The sequence below is a fragment of the Filicampus tigris genome, chromosome 19 (genome assembly GCF_054856515.1).
Source record: "Filicampus tigris isolate MCC_2025a chromosome 19, RoL_Ftig_1.0, whole genome shotgun sequence".
Classification (NCBI taxonomy): domain Eukaryota; kingdom Metazoa; phylum Chordata; class Actinopteri; order Syngnathiformes; family Syngnathidae; genus Filicampus; species Filicampus tigris.
Genome location: NC_141235.1, coordinates 1,728,710 through 1,746,865, shown reverse-complemented (window position 1 = coordinate 1,746,865; position 18,156 = coordinate 1,728,710). Strand labels below are relative to the sequence as shown.

The 18,156-nt window shown below is 46.3% G+C and overlaps 2 protein-coding genes across 6 annotated transcripts; one reads left to right on the top strand and one right to left on the bottom strand.

The window, feature by feature from the left end:
- Window positions 1-116: 116 nt before the first annotated feature.
- gpam (glycerol-3-phosphate acyltransferase, mitochondrial) lies at window positions 117-18,083 on the bottom strand. 4 transcript variants are annotated; one of them, XM_086017138.1, is made up of 21 exons: window positions 18,044-18,083; window positions 10,217-10,363; window positions 9,689-9,808; window positions 9,378-9,451; window positions 8,234-8,347; window positions 7,862-8,050; window positions 7,404-7,503; window positions 7,164-7,300; window positions 7,004-7,103; window positions 5,615-5,827; window positions 5,437-5,550; window positions 4,967-5,052; window positions 4,630-4,742; window positions 3,852-3,922; window positions 3,337-3,604; window positions 2,875-3,050; window positions 2,715-2,792; window positions 2,503-2,640; window positions 2,162-2,351; window positions 1,855-1,913; window positions 117-1,767 (listed from the first exon to the last, which is right to left on the bottom strand). In XM_086017138.1, the coding sequence occupies exons 2-21, from the start codon at window positions 10,298-10,300 to the stop codon at window positions 1,651-1,653; spliced, it is 2,541 nt and encodes an 846-aa protein (XP_085873264.1). In that variant the 5' UTR covers window positions 10,301-10,363; window positions 18,044-18,083; the 3' UTR covers window positions 117-1,650. The 4 variants fall into 4 exon arrangements, with proteins under 4 accessions (XP_085873264.1, XP_085873265.1, XP_085873263.1 ...); XM_086017139.1 differs by having other exon boundaries at window positions 10,217-10,360; XM_086017137.1 differs by lacking the exon at window positions 18,044-18,083 and adding an exon at window positions 12,465-12,902 and having other exon boundaries at window positions 10,217-10,360.
- Window positions 13,106-15,444, top strand: LOC147128786 (large ribosomal subunit protein eL19-like). 2 transcript variants are annotated; one of them, XM_086017145.1, is made up of 6 exons: window positions 13,106-13,260; window positions 13,837-13,943; window positions 14,022-14,144; window positions 14,450-14,570; window positions 14,643-14,753; window positions 15,271-15,444. In XM_086017145.1, exons 1-6 carry the CDS (start codon window positions 13,256-13,258, stop codon window positions 15,392-15,394), a joined length of 591 nt encoding a protein of 196 aa, XP_085873271.1. In that variant the 5' UTR covers window positions 13,106-13,255; the 3' UTR covers window positions 15,395-15,444. The 2 variants fall into 2 exon arrangements, with proteins under 2 accessions (XP_085873271.1, XP_085873272.1); XM_086017146.1 differs by lacking the exon at window positions 13,106-13,260 and adding an exon at window positions 13,307-13,548.
- Window positions 18,084-18,156: the final 73 nt, after the last annotated feature.

Below are 18,156 nucleotides of genomic sequence, written 5' to 3'. Positions count from 1 at the left end.
CGGACAGAGAATAATCTCTTAAGATTTTCTCTTGAGTAAATCACAGCACAAACAGAACGCAGCAGGCCTCCTTCCTCGTGTCCAAGTAGTGCAGCAGATACAAACAAAAGCCCCAAAACATCTACTGCTATTTTATTTACAACCCGAATGACAATTGTGCTTTGCTCTGAGAAAGCAAAAAAAAAAAAAAAAACTGACAGAAAACAAAAATCTGGACTTTTTTTTTTTTTACTGGCTGGTGATTCTTTTGATATTATAACTTACATTATACAGTGTTTTTCTTCATGATTGTGAATTGTTAACATGCATAAAAAGACAAATAAAGACCAAGACAGTGGATTAAAAAAAAGGCACCTGCTCCCATGATACAGGCATTTTTTTTAACCATACACAGCATCGTGTGCATTTGTTCAGTCACTTGTGTTTTGTACCGTGACAATATTTTCTTCCATTTTCACTTTCCGTCATGGCCAGGTGTTCCTATTTCTTGGTCCACGCAGCAGGTCCACTTGAGTTTGGGACAATCACGACAATAAGATACATTCAGCAGGCCTCCTCCTCGGCAAATTTCACACACTTGGGACCATTAAACACAACACAAAGTCTACAGTCGAGTGTCCATGACAGCAAACATGCAGTACAGTACATAAGAGTGGCAATGAAATTCACAAAATGTCTGGCTCATTCCAATTCATTCGCATATATTTTTTTGTCTTTTGACATGCTGCCGTCCTTCTATACATCTGTTTCATTGACAGATTGGGAACATCTGCATTAATACATGCAGGTTTAAATATTAAATAGCCACCTATGCTTGAGAAGAAATCTCCTCCAGTAGACTTACTTGGACCTTCCACGCACACCTCCTGTTGCTTTAGAGCACTTTCCTCCTACTTTATTACTATACTTCAAACCTGGAAAAATATTTTTTCGACCCGTTGTAAGGAAGTACATCTAAAAAAAAAATAACAACAACAAAAAAAAATCACTATAGTATTATTTGGTCTGGCCCATTAGGCAATATAGGCAACTGCAAGGTACACCAGGGACTCCAGGGGGCGCCACAAACTCAGCAAATAATTCACCTTCAGTATCGTTGTATTAGGTACACCACTACTTACGCTTAAAATATGCTAAAACTTTATTTTATATTTTAAATTGAGTTTCGTTTTATTTTATTAATTAAAGATAATGGTGAAAACAATACTACTGGATTTTTTTTTTTGTAAGCGCCACATGATCTGCTATACTGTGACAATAAGAGTAAACAACTCTACAGCGCTCTTTGAAAGTGTTCTTTAGTACAGCGCGTTCATTATACCTAAGGTGAATCCCAATTGATTAGAGAGATTAGCGCAGGGTGCAAAGTGCACGACTAGACTAGATTGTGTACACTACTGGCCTCTGTGGCTAGTTTGCTCACTTCCTGTGGATGCTTTCTGTAAAAGGCAGCTTGCCTATTTGATAGATTACAAAGTAATGCAGATGTAACGCTACAGTGAATGGAGAGAGCCTTTTTTTTTTTTTTTTTTTTCCTAAACATGAAGGCACTTCCTGGTAGCACCTGGAATCGTATTTTCGAAGTAACCAGTAAGAAGCCCTTAAGTCGGAGGGGAGCCTGAAGCAACGTGGTTTGGGGGCCTTTCGGGGTCACAGCAGGGTGAAGCCTAAAATGTACTGCAGCAGTTTGTTGCGGTTGGCCTGAGGTAGGAAGGTGGCGCTCAGCTCCAAAGTGGTCAGGCGCTCCTCTCGTCGCTCCTTGAGGACCTGATGAGATAAACACGTGCTGTCAGTGCCGTGGAATTCCAAAAAGGTGATCTTTTTGTTATCATTCGGAAAACATATTTTGGTTACCCCGAGATCTTTGAATGTCCTCACTGTGTTCTTCACCAGGTAATGAGTTGCACTTTCACCTGAGGACAAAAAAGAAAAGTGAATCAGTGAACGCCCTTCCTAAAAAGGGCATTTAATTTAAAAAAAAAAAAAAAAAAAAGGAAATTACAACTATGAGATTACAATGCTATATTACAGTTTATTAAATGGTGATGAAAACCTTGACTTTTAGAACCTCAAAGTAGATTAAAAAATATCATAATGGCCAGAACTATGTTTAGGGCTACTTTTTGGGAGGGGGTTTGAACCAGTGGCCGCGCGCAATCACCGTAAGCAGCAATTCTCCTCTCGGTGCGCGTGAGCAGGTATCTGAAGAGGCGCTGCGTGTACTCGGGCTCGGCCATGGGCTGACTCAAGCTGTGCACGAAGATGGCGGCGCCGCTGTAGGCCTCCAGGACGGGGCTCAGGAGCCGCTGCAGGAACACAAAGAACTCCTGGTGCTCTGCCGACAGGCTCACCTGGAAAGGGAAACCCAGGAAACAACAAGCGGCCTTGCTCGTCGGTATATAATTGAAGCCAACTTGAATGCACCAAAAAAATAAAATAAAATAAAATAAAATAAAATAAAAATGCCCGCGAAAAGAGCAACTGAAAAGAGCAAACGTGAACCTTTAGGTAGCGATCCCGCTGCTCCTCCCCAAAGTCGCTGTCCTCGTCCTCCTCGTCGCTCCTCCAGGAGAGCGGCTCGGGGAACTTTTTGGGCCAAGGTTCTTCCGTGGGGCTGGGACTCAGTTCCTCCTGGTCCTCCTGGCGACGCACAATAAAGCCATCAGGGCGGACAATGTCAAGATCACAGGACGTGCGCTTCTCTCCATACTGACCTCTGCTACATAGAGGACGCCATACTGGATGAGGCGGGTGACGGCGTCGTGGAACACCTGGTATACGGTCTGGCACGGCTGCGGGGCGCAAACAGGCTGGAGTTGATTGTACGTCGGGTCAATGCTCATCCTCTCCGGCCCCGCGCTGCACACAACTTACGGAGGCCACGGCCACCTCGTTGACCAGGAAGTGCGAGAGGCCGGCGGCCTTGCGGATGAGCTTCTCCTGACTGAGCGGCAAGCCGGCGGCCGCGGCGCTCGGCCGTTGTTGCGACGTCGGCGCCGGCGACTCGCACTCCACCGCCTGCTCGCGCTGCAGCGACAGGATGCTGCAGGCTGCGCGCAAATTCAATGACACGGCAGGCAAGATCGCGTCAGGTTTTGCTTAAATATAATTACATGAATTATATGGGGGCGGGGGAATTTTTTTTTTTTTTTTTTTTTTTTTTAAATGAATGAATGTAATGCAAACTATTTGCTTTCTTATTTGCTTCAATAATCGGTGGGACTATTATAATGCGATTATTTAAAATCATTTTGAAAAATTGCAATTTCATCGTCGATAGAGAAAGAAACGATTTCAATGCCGGTATTTGCGCTTCGATAGTAAGCGGCAACGTACCGACGATGGCGTCGGCGATGAAGACGTGGAAGAGGCCGTTGCTGTAGAAGTTGAGCTCGAAGAGCGCCGGCACGGTGTGGCTGGGCGCGATGGTGAACTCGCCGTTGCGGTTGGCGCCGGCGGTGACGGCGATGCAGTTCTCCAGCAGGTGCAGCGCGCGCATCACCACGTCCTCCGAGTTGCCCGAGAAGCCCAGGTCGAAGTCGCGCGACAGCACCTCCTCCTTCATGTTGAAGAAGTCCTCCACCAGCTTGGACAGCGCCACGCCCTGCGGGAAGGACGCTCACGTTTCGTCACGTACGGATGTCGGCCGCACGCACGTGCGCCACACGGCCTGCAGGGGGCGCTAATGCCAAAAGCTGACGATGATGGAAGGAACCCGATCTCTGGGTTATTATTGTGCAGTGACATTTGTTCCACCTTGCTTGGATTGGAGGGGGGCACCAAAAAAGCAGGCCAGCAAGGAGATAGAGTCCTAAAACGACTACCGATTAAAAACAAACGAGCCGACATACCTGTCGGTGTCGGTAGAGCAGCAAACAGGCAACGATGTGCGTGGACATGATGGCGGATGACTTGTTTGCCGCTACGAGAGGAAGATAAAAGGAATGTTGAACAATGCAGAAACAGACATACTGGCTTGGTGCTTATCTACTCAACTGCAGACGTGGGAGGCCTTAAACTGTACAAACGGTAACACAGGGCTGGGTAACAAAAAAAAAAAAAAAGAAAAAATGGAAGAAAAAAAAAAAATCTGAATACGTCCTACAAAATTGAATGCATTCAGTGGGATTATAAAGGTTATACAGTTGCAAAAAAAATGAAGTGATTTCTGCATACATTGCTCATAAAATGTCATCCGATCCTCATCTGTCACAACAAGGCCTCTCAAAATGTTCACAAAGGACTTGAGAAGAGAGGACGCGAGAAACCTAACGTTTGAGGGTTACTACGAGTCATGCTAAGCTTCGGTCCTTGGAGGGCATGAAAGGCAGCGCAAGCAGCACAACGCCGGCGCTGGCGCTGCATTCCAGCCCCTCTTGGGCTCCCCCTCTAGCTCCTCCGTGTCCTATTGGTCCAAAACAACATGCCACACAGCTGGGGGCGCTGTGATTGGCTGCAAGCTATGAAGGAGGAAAAAAAAAAAAAAAAAAAAAAAAAAAAAGAGTATGACAATGCAGCTGAACGAGCTGGGGGGGAACCGGTTTCTGCTGCTGCTGAAAGGCCGGCCGGATTTTTCAGTGGCACACCTTGGGACGGGACATTGGGAAGGAATCAGATCCGCAGCCTTACTGAAAAGAACGTGCTTGGCCAGGTTGTTGATGAGCTGTCGTCGGCACAGGTCTTCGGGAAGCTCTCTGTTCTGCTGGCCCTCCTCCTGCCGGTCGAACAGCTGAGCGTCGGGCCTGAGCGGATTCAACAAAGCGTCACGGGGAGATCATTGGCCGTGCGTTGTTTTGGTGCCGCGAGGGGCGAGTACAAACAAACGGGCAGCTGCAGAGGGACCGTGAACTGAAATGACCCCGAGGTAATGCGCAAATGTCAAACGACGTGCGGGAGAGGGCGGCGGGTGTTGGAGGCTTGATTTGAAAGCTTGAGCGCCACACAAGACGAAAAGCGCGGCACTTACTGCGCATCTATGATGGTGGGCATCAAGGCGTGCTCCAGGGACAGCGGGGGAGCAATGTGGCGGCTTCTCTGGCTCTCCAGGTACTCCTGTGGTCAAAGGCTCACAATCAGGCGATCAGTCAAGCTCGACATAGCGTCGCTGCCCGACGCAATCCTCGCATCTCCAAAATGGTTGCAACAATGACCAAAAAAAAAAAAAAAAAACATCTTGTCTGAGCTAGCAAACACCGCATCGTTCAAGATCAAGACACCACTCCCGATTGAATAAGCTAAAAGAAAAATGGGCTCATGTATTCATTGCTATCGCTGACTGAAATGGCACAGCACAGCAGCGAGGAAAACAAAGAAAAAGCTTTCACTACTCCACAAAAGCTCAACTGTGGTTTCATCTTTCCAATCTCTTTTTTGATTGATTGATTTTGACCACGGATGTGTGTGAAATGCAGCCCCTGAAAACGAGGGCCTGCTCACCTTCAAGGAAAAGGGCTGGTTGAAGTCAACGCGGACGCAGCCGTAGTTCTTCCTCAGCATCCTGAACACGCCGCACGCTATTCCCCACAAGCTCTCGTTCTTCTTGGGCTTGCCCTGCTCGCACGGAAGGGTTCAGACGCGGCCGCCCGGAGTCGCCGGCGCCGACCGGCGGCCTCACCAGCTGCTCGCTGTTGTAGTTGCCCTCGATGATGCGGTCGTAGGAGATGCCCACCGGCACCACCAGCACGTCGCCGATGGAGCCCGCGCGCAGGGCGTCCACCACGATGGACAGCATGCCGGCGCGCGCCGTGGACGGTTTGCCGCTGCGGGAGCGCGTGCCCTCCAGGTAGACCTCCAGGAATTGCTGCTGACGCAACAGCTCTTCCGTGTACTGGAGAGAGAGAGAGAGAGAGAGAGAGAGAGAGTACGACAACCGAGAGGATGCAACAGGCTAAAGCGAACCAATGTTCAAAATGGGGTTGGCTTTGCGTTCAGAAAGAAGGCCGGCGGAAGGCGATCGCCAAGTCAACTCGTGCTAAACACTGACAGGGAACCCTCGCATAGTCGCGGTTCGCTAGTCCTGCATTTGCTTTTTTCACAGATTTTGGGGCGGGGGCGGGGCTGGGGGAACTTACCTGCTCACCTAGTTGCTATGTTTGTGCTCATCTAATATAAAAATATTGCTTTTGGGGCTGGGGAGGAGCTTCATAGCCGTGACTGACAGGAAAAAATGTGCTTTGGTGCCACCTTGTGGCAACTATAGGCAATTCCAAACCGTTTTGGGTGGGTGTCAATTGTGGATTTTTGCTATTCGCTGCAGGGCTCCATCGTTAGCCCCCACTCCCCCCCGCGAATCCGGGGGAGACCAATTTATGGCCCACGGGCCAGACTTTGGACACAAGCAGTGTTGTGCAATATCCTTTCACAGCTGTCTAAGGACATTTGGGGAGGACGGGGGGGGGGGGGGGGGTTGGTTTGTCCGGAAATAGACCGCCGGCTTGGATTCAGCTGCAAAGATGAGAGGCCTTAGCAACATTTACTTTGTTACGTTGGGACCGCGGCCAGGTACATGCACAATGTGACGTTTGGTCGAATCGCTGAGCAGGCACTGTCGAGGTCTAATTTGGTAGCGGGAGGCACAATTTTGAAGGTCAAACGACACGAGTTGGCCACTACCACGCGCGCGCACACACAAGTGTCCTCAGCTGATAGCACTTATCTTATTGGGCTCAACACGCAATTACTTTGGCGGGTCGATGTCAAGTGCAGCCCGTCGCAGACAACAAGCCATTCTTCAACAAGCGCACTCATCCCGAGCGCAGGTTTCCCGTCTTGCAAGTTCACAGAATTCGACAGGCATTTTAGCATTAGGAGATTGGCAGACGTAGCAAGGACAAACATTTGATGTGCGTCTGATTACGAAGGAGTATTAGGGCGACACTGGGAAAAACACATTTTATGACAATTAAGTGGTAACCTTACAGGAGTGTACATTTTCAGATAAAAATTCATCATTTCAAGAGAAGATTTCATCGCGCCCGCCCGCGCCAAACGTCAGTGGACTTACGGCGTATAAGAGCGATCGGTACAAAACGTCTTTCTTGCCGTCCGCGGACTCCTCCATTTTCCGCCGTATGAAGAATCCTCCCAGCTTTCGGATCAAGGTGCTGAAAGTATAAAAACGGCGTTGGGCATTTTCCCGCCGGCAGACATGATGCGAGGCTCACCTGAGAATGGGGATGCTGAGGTTGTTGCCGGCGGCGATGTGCGGCGCTTTGATGTTGTGACAGAAGAGGATCAGCGTGATGAGGAGATAGTCGATGTGGGACTTGTGGACGGGCAGGAAGACCATGGGAGCGTTGTGCTGCACAACATCAACAATTTGGACTCCGGTTGGCTGATGGAAAACTACACAAGGCTTGACAAATGTTGGACTTTTTTTTTTTTTTTTCGGCGGGTCTCCTGACCTCTGCCGCCGCTTTTTTGACCATTTCCAGCTGGCCTTTGTGGATCTGAATGCTCCAGAAGAAACCGTTAAAGAGCCTCAGGAGAACCCAGCCTGTCAGCCTGGATCGGGCAGAGAGGAAAGGTTTGAAAAAAGTGCGCGCGTAGCTGCTGCCACGCGAAGACAGTGACGAGTGCAAAATGAAGTCAAATTGGTCAGTGAAGACATTTGGCAAACACACAATGGAGAGAGGCGAACTGGCAGCGTGAAAGGGGCCAAAGTCGGGAGCATAGACTTGTCCAAAAATGTCTTGCCGTCCAAGTCGCTGGAGGTGGGCCCAATCAATGAGTGGGTGCGGCTGGCGAGTTGGTAGCTTAGCGCTAAAATCAACGCTTTCGATTCATTGCCTCACCGAATGCAACAACATTTGCGATGGCGTGACGACCCCGCCTCAAGTCGGGAGGCGTTCGCCCGACGCACCTGATGAAGGCGGGCGAAACGCTGGCCACCATCTGCTGGAGGAAGCGGCGGGCTTTCTGCTTGACTTTCCTGACCGCCTTGCTGCGCTCGCCGCCGCCGTCGCCGCCGCCGCCGCCGCCGCCGCCGCCGGGCCGGCCGCCGACGGCCTCGTCCGAGTCGGAGGCCACGCTCGAGATGGCGCTCTCCACACTGCAACACAAGCGCCTGGTTGAAAAGGAACGTCGTGCCTTGCAAATATTTAGGCCTCCGGAGCGCATGCCCCACCGTCAAGCGTCACATGAAACAACCGACCAAATCGCTGACTGCCTCTTTCCGTGAATGAAAGGCGGACTCGCTAAACGGCAATGTTTTTTTTAGGGCAGGGTGGATTACCTGTCGCAGTTGAGCACGTTTTCCACCACATTCCGGGGGAACATGTCATTGTGAACGTCTCGCTCCATGACGAAGAGCACGTAGCTCAGTTGCCGCGCCAACCAGCCGCGCTGCCTGCACACAGGGACCCAAACGCGCGCTCAAAACGCAGCACGTGAGCTTTTTCATTCAGCGCAGTTTCATTCATTTGGCAACGAGGCTGCGTTACATAACAAAATGTGTCAAAGGGACTTTTGCAATTTCGAGGGAAAAAAAATGTCACTTTTGGTTTGACTGTGGCTCGACTGCCGTTGAAAATGTACACCTAGGAAAGCTTTTATGACTGGAGGAGTAAATTAATTGACTTGACATTCTTGGCTGCGGACAAATTTGTTTTGAAACGAGAACAACTCAAAGTCGCGTGGTGTTCCACTCGGAGTGTCCACTGTGCAAGCATTGAATATATTTGGTTTGAATATCTTCACGAAGGTTAGACACATGCGACACATGTGACTCCACGGACGTTTCAATTATTCAGCTGTCTACTCCAATGTTGCAAACAATTCAATACACGTGTTTCCACTACTCCTGCTCCATAGAAGCCTCAAAGGGTGCTGCTTCTGAAGCACAAGAGTCAAATTCACCTCAAGGTGCCTTTCAAGCAGGGCCCCCCCCCCAAAAAAAATTAATCTGAAATTTTGGAATGAACTCAATATTCATTGAATTGCAGCACAATTTACATGCAAAGAGCAAAACAACGTGAGCTGCTTCCTGACAGGGTGGACATTATTGGCTAATGTGGGCATTTTATGAGCACGTGGTGGCACTTGACTTTGCAACATGATTCCGTTAGCAAGGTGACTGCGCACGGTTTAACAAATACATTTTGAATTTCTGAAATGTTCTTATATCAATGGACACTTCACAATGACAGAGTGGACACGTTAGTCGTTAGCAGAGCAGCATGTGGGACACGCTAAAATCACCTCTTTTCTATGAAAAAGTCTCAAATGAAGGAAAGACATTTTAAGCGACTTGTCATTGTACTGCAATGTGAGCGAGTGTTTGTTCACTGACAATAAGACCTCAGAGTTATGTCATTCTGTTCCATTTCCACGATGAGAGGGTGACCGTGATGAGGGCGATATGGACCGGCAGCAGGTACCTGGTGTGGGTCTCGTTTATGTAGATGACGTTACGCAGGCCCAGCGATGGAATGCTGGGGTTGAACAGCTTCTCCTGTAGCGAGAATGCAAATGCTTGAATGAAAATGTCTGTCAGGGAGCCCTTCTGCCCCACAGTGATGTAACAGTGGGGCCACCTGCCACAACTATGTTATAAGAAACCGCACTCAGCGTGCCGCAGTTTGACACTACTGCAAACAAGCGCAATAAACATCGTCTCCAATGTCTGTCGCTCCTGTCCGTCAATTACGCGAACGGTGAGGAGTTAATTAGCGGCAGTGTGTAAGGTTACCCAGCTCTGCGGCGTGCAAGAGTGGCAGCAGCGGCCGACGAAGGGCCTCTTCCTGTTTAGAAGCCCCTCCTTCCACGTGGTGGCCACGCAGCGCAGGACCGACGGACTGGTACTGCGGTCCTTCAAGGACAAAAACAGACAAAAATGACACCGAGGTCAAAATAAACAAGAGAATGCGCTATCTGTTGATGTACTATTCCTTAAGGGGACTTGCTGAAATACTAACATGCTAACAGTAGGTATGCTAACAAAAAAAATAGTAACCTGATGTCCTGAATGAGCTGAACAGTTTGTAGATGGAATAATCTGAATCAGTTGAGAAACGTGGAAGGATTAGGTAAAGACAATCCAATTCATATTTTTTTCTGAGAGGAAAATGTGGAATTCAGGAAAAACGTGGTCAATTGCGGGACGTAAAAAAAAACCAACAACAACGATGCTCCGATGTCCCGAATGAGCTGAGTTCTTTGACGATGGAACAATTTCAAAGTGGCCGCGATTTAACGTATGCGGATTTGTGAGTCTTACGGAGTCGTCATTGGGCCGCTTCCAGCGGTTGCACCACTGCTCGCCGTTGTTGACCTGCAGCAGCAAGCCGTCCGCCAACTCCATGGCCTCCGAAGGCCTTTTCTTCTCGTCCCCTTCGGACCCAGCCACCCGCTAACCGGACACCTGCTTGGAACGACAAAAACCACCACAATTGCTTTCAATTGATGTTCTCGCGACGCAGCCAGCTTGAGCACCGGATGCAAGTGAGAGTCCCGCTGAGGGACTACAAATATTCATTTGTCCGCTTGGCCTTTTATTTCCCTCATTGTTTGCCACCACATATGCGCACACCCGTTTGGAAATAGTTTAGCGAGTCGCTTTCATGAATGGATGCTGCCCAGCGTCCAGTGTGCGTGTTGTGTTTCAGCGCCAGTGCTCGCCGCGCACACTGATGAGGAGGCCGAGTGGGCTTTTTTAGTACGGGGTCATTGGCCGAGAGTACTCCCCGCCATGGGGTGACTGCTGGGAGCCAAACAAAAGCAGCTTGAGGAATGAGAAGCCGTGGCCGTTGAGTAACAGTGGAAGGTTATTGCCACGACGCTCACGAAGATGAGAAGGAATAATATTCCAAGTTTCGCCTCAGCTCAAACAATCACTATTTTGTTTTTTTTGGGTAAAACAATACCTGCTAAATAAATCATTTCCATCTGTGGTCCTTTTTCAAGAGTTCTTATGTTTGCTACACATGTTATACTGTACATTTGAAGCTTTAAAGAGGTCATACAATGGTCCCCTAAATCATCTTTCATCATTGAAATGAATGGAACTGCCATTAAGCTGTTCCAGTTCTCCCTCCAACACATGAAAATGTTTGAACTAATACTCTATTATATTGTATTTAATAATAAATAAAAAAGAACATACAGTAACAACATCATTTTGACACACATTTTTGCTTCAATTCAATCGACTTTGTGATCAGTAAGCATCAGTAATATTAGTCATTCTTCTTAGAGCATCGGTGTCAAACTCAAGGCCCAGGGGCTGGATACGGCCCGCTACTTCATTCATTCATTCATTGGTCCAAGTAAGCAAGTACTGGTCATCAACTTCCATGCTGCTGCTAAAATCTCTCCCAGCATTTCAAAATGTCACAAGTAGAAATAATAACAGAGACATTGCAAGCAATTTTTGTTACCAAGCCCCTTTTAACAGTAACTTGAACAATAGGTGAACAAACTATTATCCTTGAAATCTGATTTCAAAACTAGCTATCCATCAGTTGTCATGTAGAAGCAATAAAATGAAATCAAACATTTATATGGTTTCACAGTCATAATGGCCCTCTGCGGGAAATCGTAACATAACGTGGCCCACGACAAAAATGAGTTTGACATCCGTCTTAGAGGATAAGAATACATGCCTGTGAGGATTATTGTCTCTCTGCATGTGTCTCTCCGCTGTTTCTGTTCAAATATCTGTTGCTTAAAGGATACTTTTCAGAATGTTCCTAAAGGGAAACTATGTGGATGTTCCAAATATGCACATGCATTGTCCTTTGGAATATGTTTCATTTGACAGTAAACTTCAACTGAGGAGTGACGTGAATCGACTTGAAGGCTCTTTATTTGACAAAATGTATTGGGTGCTTGCTTAATGCATGAGACAGATCCACCTCTAAAACCATGGCATAGCAATATGCTGTAAAATGTGACTAGAATTCTTGATCTTCTGGGTATTTTCATGAAAATATACCACAAACAGGTTATGGAGATACCTTTTAAATCAAGAATGAAAAGTCTCAAAAATCTCAATGTTTTGACACATTCAAGGATGCTCGGGGAGGGGAAACAAAAGGCTGTTGAGGATCCCCCGCCGCCCCCCTCCCTCATGTGATTTCATAAACAAGCAGGTCAAACTGTCTCGTGACAGACGGACGTGCAAATGAAATAACTAGCCGCACAGACAACAATGACGAGCTGAACGTCTGGCCTCGCACTGCTGCATCACCACGTTAAGTGGAACCAGGATTAGCCACATGCTAACCGGGATCAACTTAAACTGATTGGGAACAAATTGAACATGCACAGCGGTCGCACCTTAGTCTTTACTTCAGTGTCAACAAGGAGCCAACGTGACTTAATGCTAGGTCGTATGAAAGTTGGTCAATTGCGGCCGCCAACGTCACAAACTGATGCAAGAAGCTACCGGCTGCTTGTTTCCATGACAATGACAGCACGAGACGACCGATGGTTTGCTAGCAAGAAGGCGTTGGGGGCTCGCTTACCTTCAATGTCGCATTGCGTTGACTCGTGTCTCCCAAAAAAAAAAAAAAGAGTCTATTCAAAATCGAACAACTCGTCGACGGAAGCGCCTACTCCACAGAGTTTGGTCGCCGTCGGTGCTGTGGTACTGTTCTGACGTCGGCCGCCCCAGCACACAGAATGCGGCGATTAAAGCCTTTCTTCCATTGGAGCAAAAAGCCTCAGGCTCGTCATGAATATTGATAACATTCACTTAGCTCTGATTGGCTGGAACTAACTCCAAAACCCAATCACATGGAGGCGCCTTATTAATATTCATGAAAATTGCGTTCATTCAAGCGGCGTCCCTCATCTTCTTCGTAAACGCACTGCTTATCTAAAAGTCGCTGGACAAAAACACGACTGCCACCGTCAGGTAAAATGAGCAACTACACGTTTTACAATTACTTTCTGTCAGCTGTCATCCTGAGAGGTCATGCTACGTCCTCTAGTGGTGAAAAAAAAGAATTGCATCACCGTACCACGGCACGTGGAACGTACCACGCCGCCATCTGTGGGGCGGGTTGAATAAAATTATAAAAATGATACGACTTTAATACGTTAATATCGTTGGCAAGACCCACACTAGTTTGTTTATTGGTAAATAATGTACTACTTGTTACAACACTTGTTACAACTTGACTGAAAACGACGGGTTTATTTAACCGTTTATAGCTATGGATGTATACACGTTACCCTTGACGACGGTTAAAATGGTTGCGACCGCACCGTCCGGTTTCCCTGCCCTGACTTCTTCATTGAGCTAGCTGCAGACATGAGGTAAGTTTGTCGTTCCACGTCCATTTTTTTAAACTAGCGGTTCTCAGCGACCTATTTCAAACACGAGTGAAGACACTTCTCTAGCATTGACGTGAATTAAAGTGTCACGTAAGAAAAATGCTGATTTTGTCCCTTTGCTAACTAGTTGGCTAACTTCAACAGATACGTCTGACGTCACAACAGGTTGAGAGGCAGATGACAGAAAAAAAAGACGTAGATGACAGACGTTTTCAGTTTACAGGCATTACTTCAATTTTGATTTGCTGTTACATTCCTTCAGGGACAAAGGTATTCCAACTAGAAGTTTGCTCAAATTTTAATTCACTTGACAAGTAATGCAATGAAGGTGGTATCAGAGTTCAAAAACTCAATTATTATTTTTAAAAAATCCATAGTAAATGTGAGACAAAGAGACTGTTGGGAGCAACTATAAAAACAATCTCATGCTACTTGGTGTCATAAAGATACAGTTGGGCTGGAAAATGTTTAGAGGAATTTTGGAAGCGTTCCAAATTGGGTGTAATAAGAGCTTGTGACTGCATCTAATAACATACGTAATCAAACTTGTTTTCCCAGTATGCTCAGGCTTCAGAAGCGTTTGGCGTCCAGCGTCATGGGCTGTGGCAAGAAGAAGGTTTGGTTGGACCCCAACGAGACCAACGAGATCGCCAATGCCAACTCGCGTGAGTTGTTTAACTGGTTCCAGGTTGTAACCTATTTTTGCAAGCTTAATTATTCCAATACGACTCTACATGGCACAGGCCAGCAGATCCGCAAACTGGTTAAGGATGGCCTGATCATCAGGAAGCCTGTGACAGTGCATTCCCGCGCCCGCTGCCGCAAGAACACGCTGGCACGCCGCAAAGGACGTCACATGGGCTACGGTGGGCCATTTTTTCCCCTTCATTTCCGTCGTACTTTGGACACATTAGAATGGAGTGCAGTGTGGATTTAAAAACATTTGTTCCCAATGGAAATCATGGAATTAATCTATTCCAGGTAGGGATGGGTGTTTTCATTGATTTTAGCGATTTTTTTTTTTTTCTCCCCACTTTTTTTTTTTTTTTTTGAATATATGAACTGCAGAATGCCACGTTTTTAACTGCAAATGAATTTCCAACACACCATTCGAGGGTTTAAACAAGCAGCCTTCGAATGAAACTGACAACTTCTTTCCTTGGGCTGGCAGGTAAGCGGAAGGGTACCGCCAACGCCCGTATGCCAGAGAAGCTGACGTGGATGCAGCGCATGCGCATCTTGCGCCGTCTCCTCCGCCGCTACAGGGAGTCCAAAAAGATTGACAGGCACATGTAAGCGGGAAGCGACCTATCCTTTTTGGTGTCTTTCAAGTTCCTTGAGTTTTACTGAAAGTTCCTTTCCAGGTATCACAGTCTGTACCTCAAGTCCAAGGGTAACGTGTTCAAAAACAAGCGCATCCTGATGGAGCACATCCACAAACTGAAGGCAGACAAGACTCGCCAGAAGCTCCTGGCGTAAGTTCTTTCATTTGATGAAACCCTCATGGAATCTTAGTCATATATTGTGCCATTCGGGTTTTGTCCCCAAGCTCGTTTTAGATCTGTTGTGATTATTAAATGAGTACATAATTGACAAAAAAAACATCCAATACAAATCAATTGAAAATCTCATTTTTGCACGAAGTCCAAGTAAGATTTCAATGTGTCTTATTGACTTTCAATTTGTCATTTTCATTTTTGTCCACTGGACGGGGCTACTGTTGCCGCAGGCATCCCAACTGTTTTTTTGCCAGAGTGCCTCTCAACTGAAATCATATTGCTACGTGTCTTATAAAATCCTTCTTCATAACAAATACAATAAATGTAACATTTTTCTGTGAATTGCACTGAATAACTCTCATTTTAATACAATTTAGCCAATTCCTCCCACTTATCCTAGAGTTGTTAACATTTAATCTAATAATTTTGTGCGGTATAATGAATAGAAATGTGTCTCAGGCTAATTATTGACACTTGTGTCCTCTGGGTCCAGCGACCAGGCCGAGGCTCGCCGCACAAAGACGAGGGAGGCTCGCAAGCGCAGAGAGGAGCGTCTCCAGGCCAAGAGAGAGGAGTTCATCAAGAGCTTGGCCGAGGAGGATGAAGCGGGCAAATAGCGACCACATTCCACTCAGATTTTTGTTATTAATAAATTGGGTTAATGTCACCACGTGCTGGTCAAGGTCGTTTCTTATGTGTGGAGGTTAGATTTCAAATACGGTTGTACCTGGACTTAGAAATAACAATTTCGAGTTGTCAGTGGAATGGATTGATTCCAGAGGTTGCTCTTTGAACAAATGAGTGTTTTGGGCTGGATGCCAAAAGGTGGCAGCAGATCACTTTTTACTGTGGAACTTAAAAAGCCAAGTTGAAGCAACATGTCATTAGTTATGTCATGTATACAGGTCGACAAATAGAAACATCCCAGGCGGGAACGAGTTCTGACCTGCCTGTACGATTTACTCCATGATCCCTGTTTTTAGTGTCCATTGAAATAAAAGGTCACATTGCAGCCTACGTTGATGGAGCCGCCATATAAAAGCAATCCCGCTGCATGTAAAAAATAAAGAGCCATCTCAGGTAAGTAAATGAAATGCTTCCGGACGGGGGGTGTGGGGGCAAAGAGGCGGAGGCCGTTTTGCGGCTCGCCTCATCTCGCTTCTTCATTACGGGGAGGCGCTGCTGTTTCCTGGAGCGTGAGCCTTAATCGGATCAGACGAGGAGAAGGAATATGAGCCGCTCTTCATTATTACGCTCAGCGTTCCACGCACACTCCCATTTTCCACACGCAACAATAACAATACGTAGCTAACGTAATTACAGCTCACTCTGACCCTATTTGCTGTTGTGTTGCTATTTTTACATCCACTCCAGTGGGCCTCCATAGAGGAACGTAAAGTTTATTAACTCTTACTACTGAGGACAACCGGTTTTCATACGATTCATTTTTTGTCAAAATTTTGTTCCGTTTTTTTGTACATCCGCTCAGTTTTCATACAAATAAAAAAAAACAACAACATGTCACACAGCCATTTGTTTCACCAGAATCGCTGCTCATTTGTCGTAAATGTATTACTTTTTTGCCATGGTTAATTAAAAAGGTGTCAGATGAATTCATTTTCTATGGGTAAAATAGTTTTGACATCCAAACAAAATGGAGGTCTGCCCACACTGCTTTCTTCAACATCTGGCCTATAAATAATCTCTATAAACGGATCTAGTTGGAGGCGGAGCTTTAAGGGGCAAACAATCGCGGGGACGCGAAAAACAGCTGGAGGCAGCAAACAAAAACGCTTCATTAAATAATAAATGAGTCAGCAAACGCTAAACGCATTAAAATGCTAAACAAGTTAAGCCGCAGCGTGATTCATTTTGTCACTTTTGCAAGTAAGATGGAGAAGTTTAATCATCAGCGGGGTGACAAATGTGATTCAATTCTTATGGCCATTTTTTTCTTGTTCACTGTATGCATGCGTTGTCTACATTAAGCCACGAGAACAGAAATTTCCATTTGAAGTGCACACCGAACGTCGGAAATTGGGTGCTGCCGAGAGGGGACGAGATGAAAAGATGTGATGAAAAAGAGGCCAAATGTGCTTGGAGCAGAGTCATTTGAATTTCGTGGTTCATGGCGGCTCATCAAAGGCTCCGCCCACATCCTACGGCGGAGGATTAAACTCCTTCACCATCTGGTATCCCTGATTCTGATTTGGGCCCATTTGGTTGAGGAGTTGGGTAAAGCGCCAACTCAAGGAAGTTGATCTAAATCCCCGAAAAACGGCACCTTCAAACCAAAATGTCCAGCAGGCTGGATGACAGATTACAAGGTAATTTGGCGTTTCACTTCTTCTTCTACATTTTTACAATTTCGGTCTGTACCTGCATCTGTAATCTCGATCCGGGTTTGGAATTGATATCTGAATATTTGTTTGCCAGCACCCCAAAAGTAGAGAACAGATTTGAGCATTTAGCGTGTTGTTCTTCTGCAATTCTGCAAATCCTCAAATCTAGATTCGTAATCTCGGTCTGGATTCACAATCTTGATCTGGATCATTTTTGTTGTGTACATTTAAAACTGTCTGCGTAGCCTCGGTATGTTCGAAAGACAAATTTATGTTGGGATCAGGATCCTGATCCTAAATGCGGAGGGGCGTCGATGATATAGCGTAATTGTAAACGTGGTAAATTTATGGAGATGAAATGAATTTGTAGCCTTGGTGAGGATTACCTGGGATGACATCATTGGGTTGCTTTCTGCAAGCAAAACTTTCCGAATGATCCTCTTAACCCGAAGAAAATGCTAAGTTGACGTCGCCTAGATTCGCTTTGCCAAGCCTCTCCAACTTGAATGCACCGAGCCCGTCATGAAGCAAACAATAGCGGCGCTGCAAACCCAAGTGTCGGCGTGTGGATATATTTATATATATATTTCAAAATACAGGCTCAGAAAAGAGCTTAGGCGGAGGAGCTGAAAAATTCATATCTTCGCATTGGCAAATGCGTCGTGACACCAGCCACGGAGCGCACAGAAAGAAAGAAAAAAAAAAAAAAAGGGCTTCATTTTAAATACCTTTCTCAGCGACTTAATGGATTTTCAAGTGCACTTTTAAGATTTTTACCAAACTGTATGTTTGGAAAGCATATCAAGTCAGCAAGAGGCAAACAATTGAGAAGTTGTTTGAAGAGATGTAGACTTAAAAAAAGGAATACTTGTGCACAAATTCAGAAAATAACAAAGCAGTGATTTGGCCATTAGTTGTACTTACGTATGCTGAAAGTTGTAATCGTGCTAAGTGTCGTCCGCGTCTGAAAGAGAGAGAAAAAAAAAAAACCATCCCTAAAATGTTCAACCATCGTGTATATATTTAGTCTAAAAGTC

What these genes read in the sequence shown, in the direction of transcription:
- LOC147128786 (XM_086017145.1), top strand. An exon ending in GATCGCCAATGCCAACTCGC is followed by an intron (nt 13,944 to 14,021) that starts GTGAGTTGTTTA and finishes TACATGGCACAG; the next exon opens with GCCAGCAGATCCGCAAACTG. An exon ending in AGGACGTCACATGGGCTACG is followed by an intron (nt 14,145 to 14,449) that starts GTGGGCCATTTT and finishes TTGGGCTGGCAG; the next exon opens with GTAAGCGGAAGGGTACCGCC.
- gpam (XM_086017138.1), bottom strand. Translation starts at nt 10,300, where the DNA reads ATGGAGTTGGCGGACGGCTTGCTGCTGCAGGTCAACAACGGCGAGCAG. An exon ending in ATAAACGAGACCCACACCAG is followed by an intron (nt 8,348 to 9,377) that starts GTACCTGCTGCC and finishes CCCTGTGTGCAG; the next exon opens with GCAGCGCGGCTGGTTGGCGC. An exon ending in AGCGGGATCGCTACCTAAAG is followed by an intron (nt 2,352 to 2,502) that starts GTTCACGTTTGC and finishes TTCCCTTTCCAG; the next exon opens with GTGAGCCTGTCGGCAGAGCA.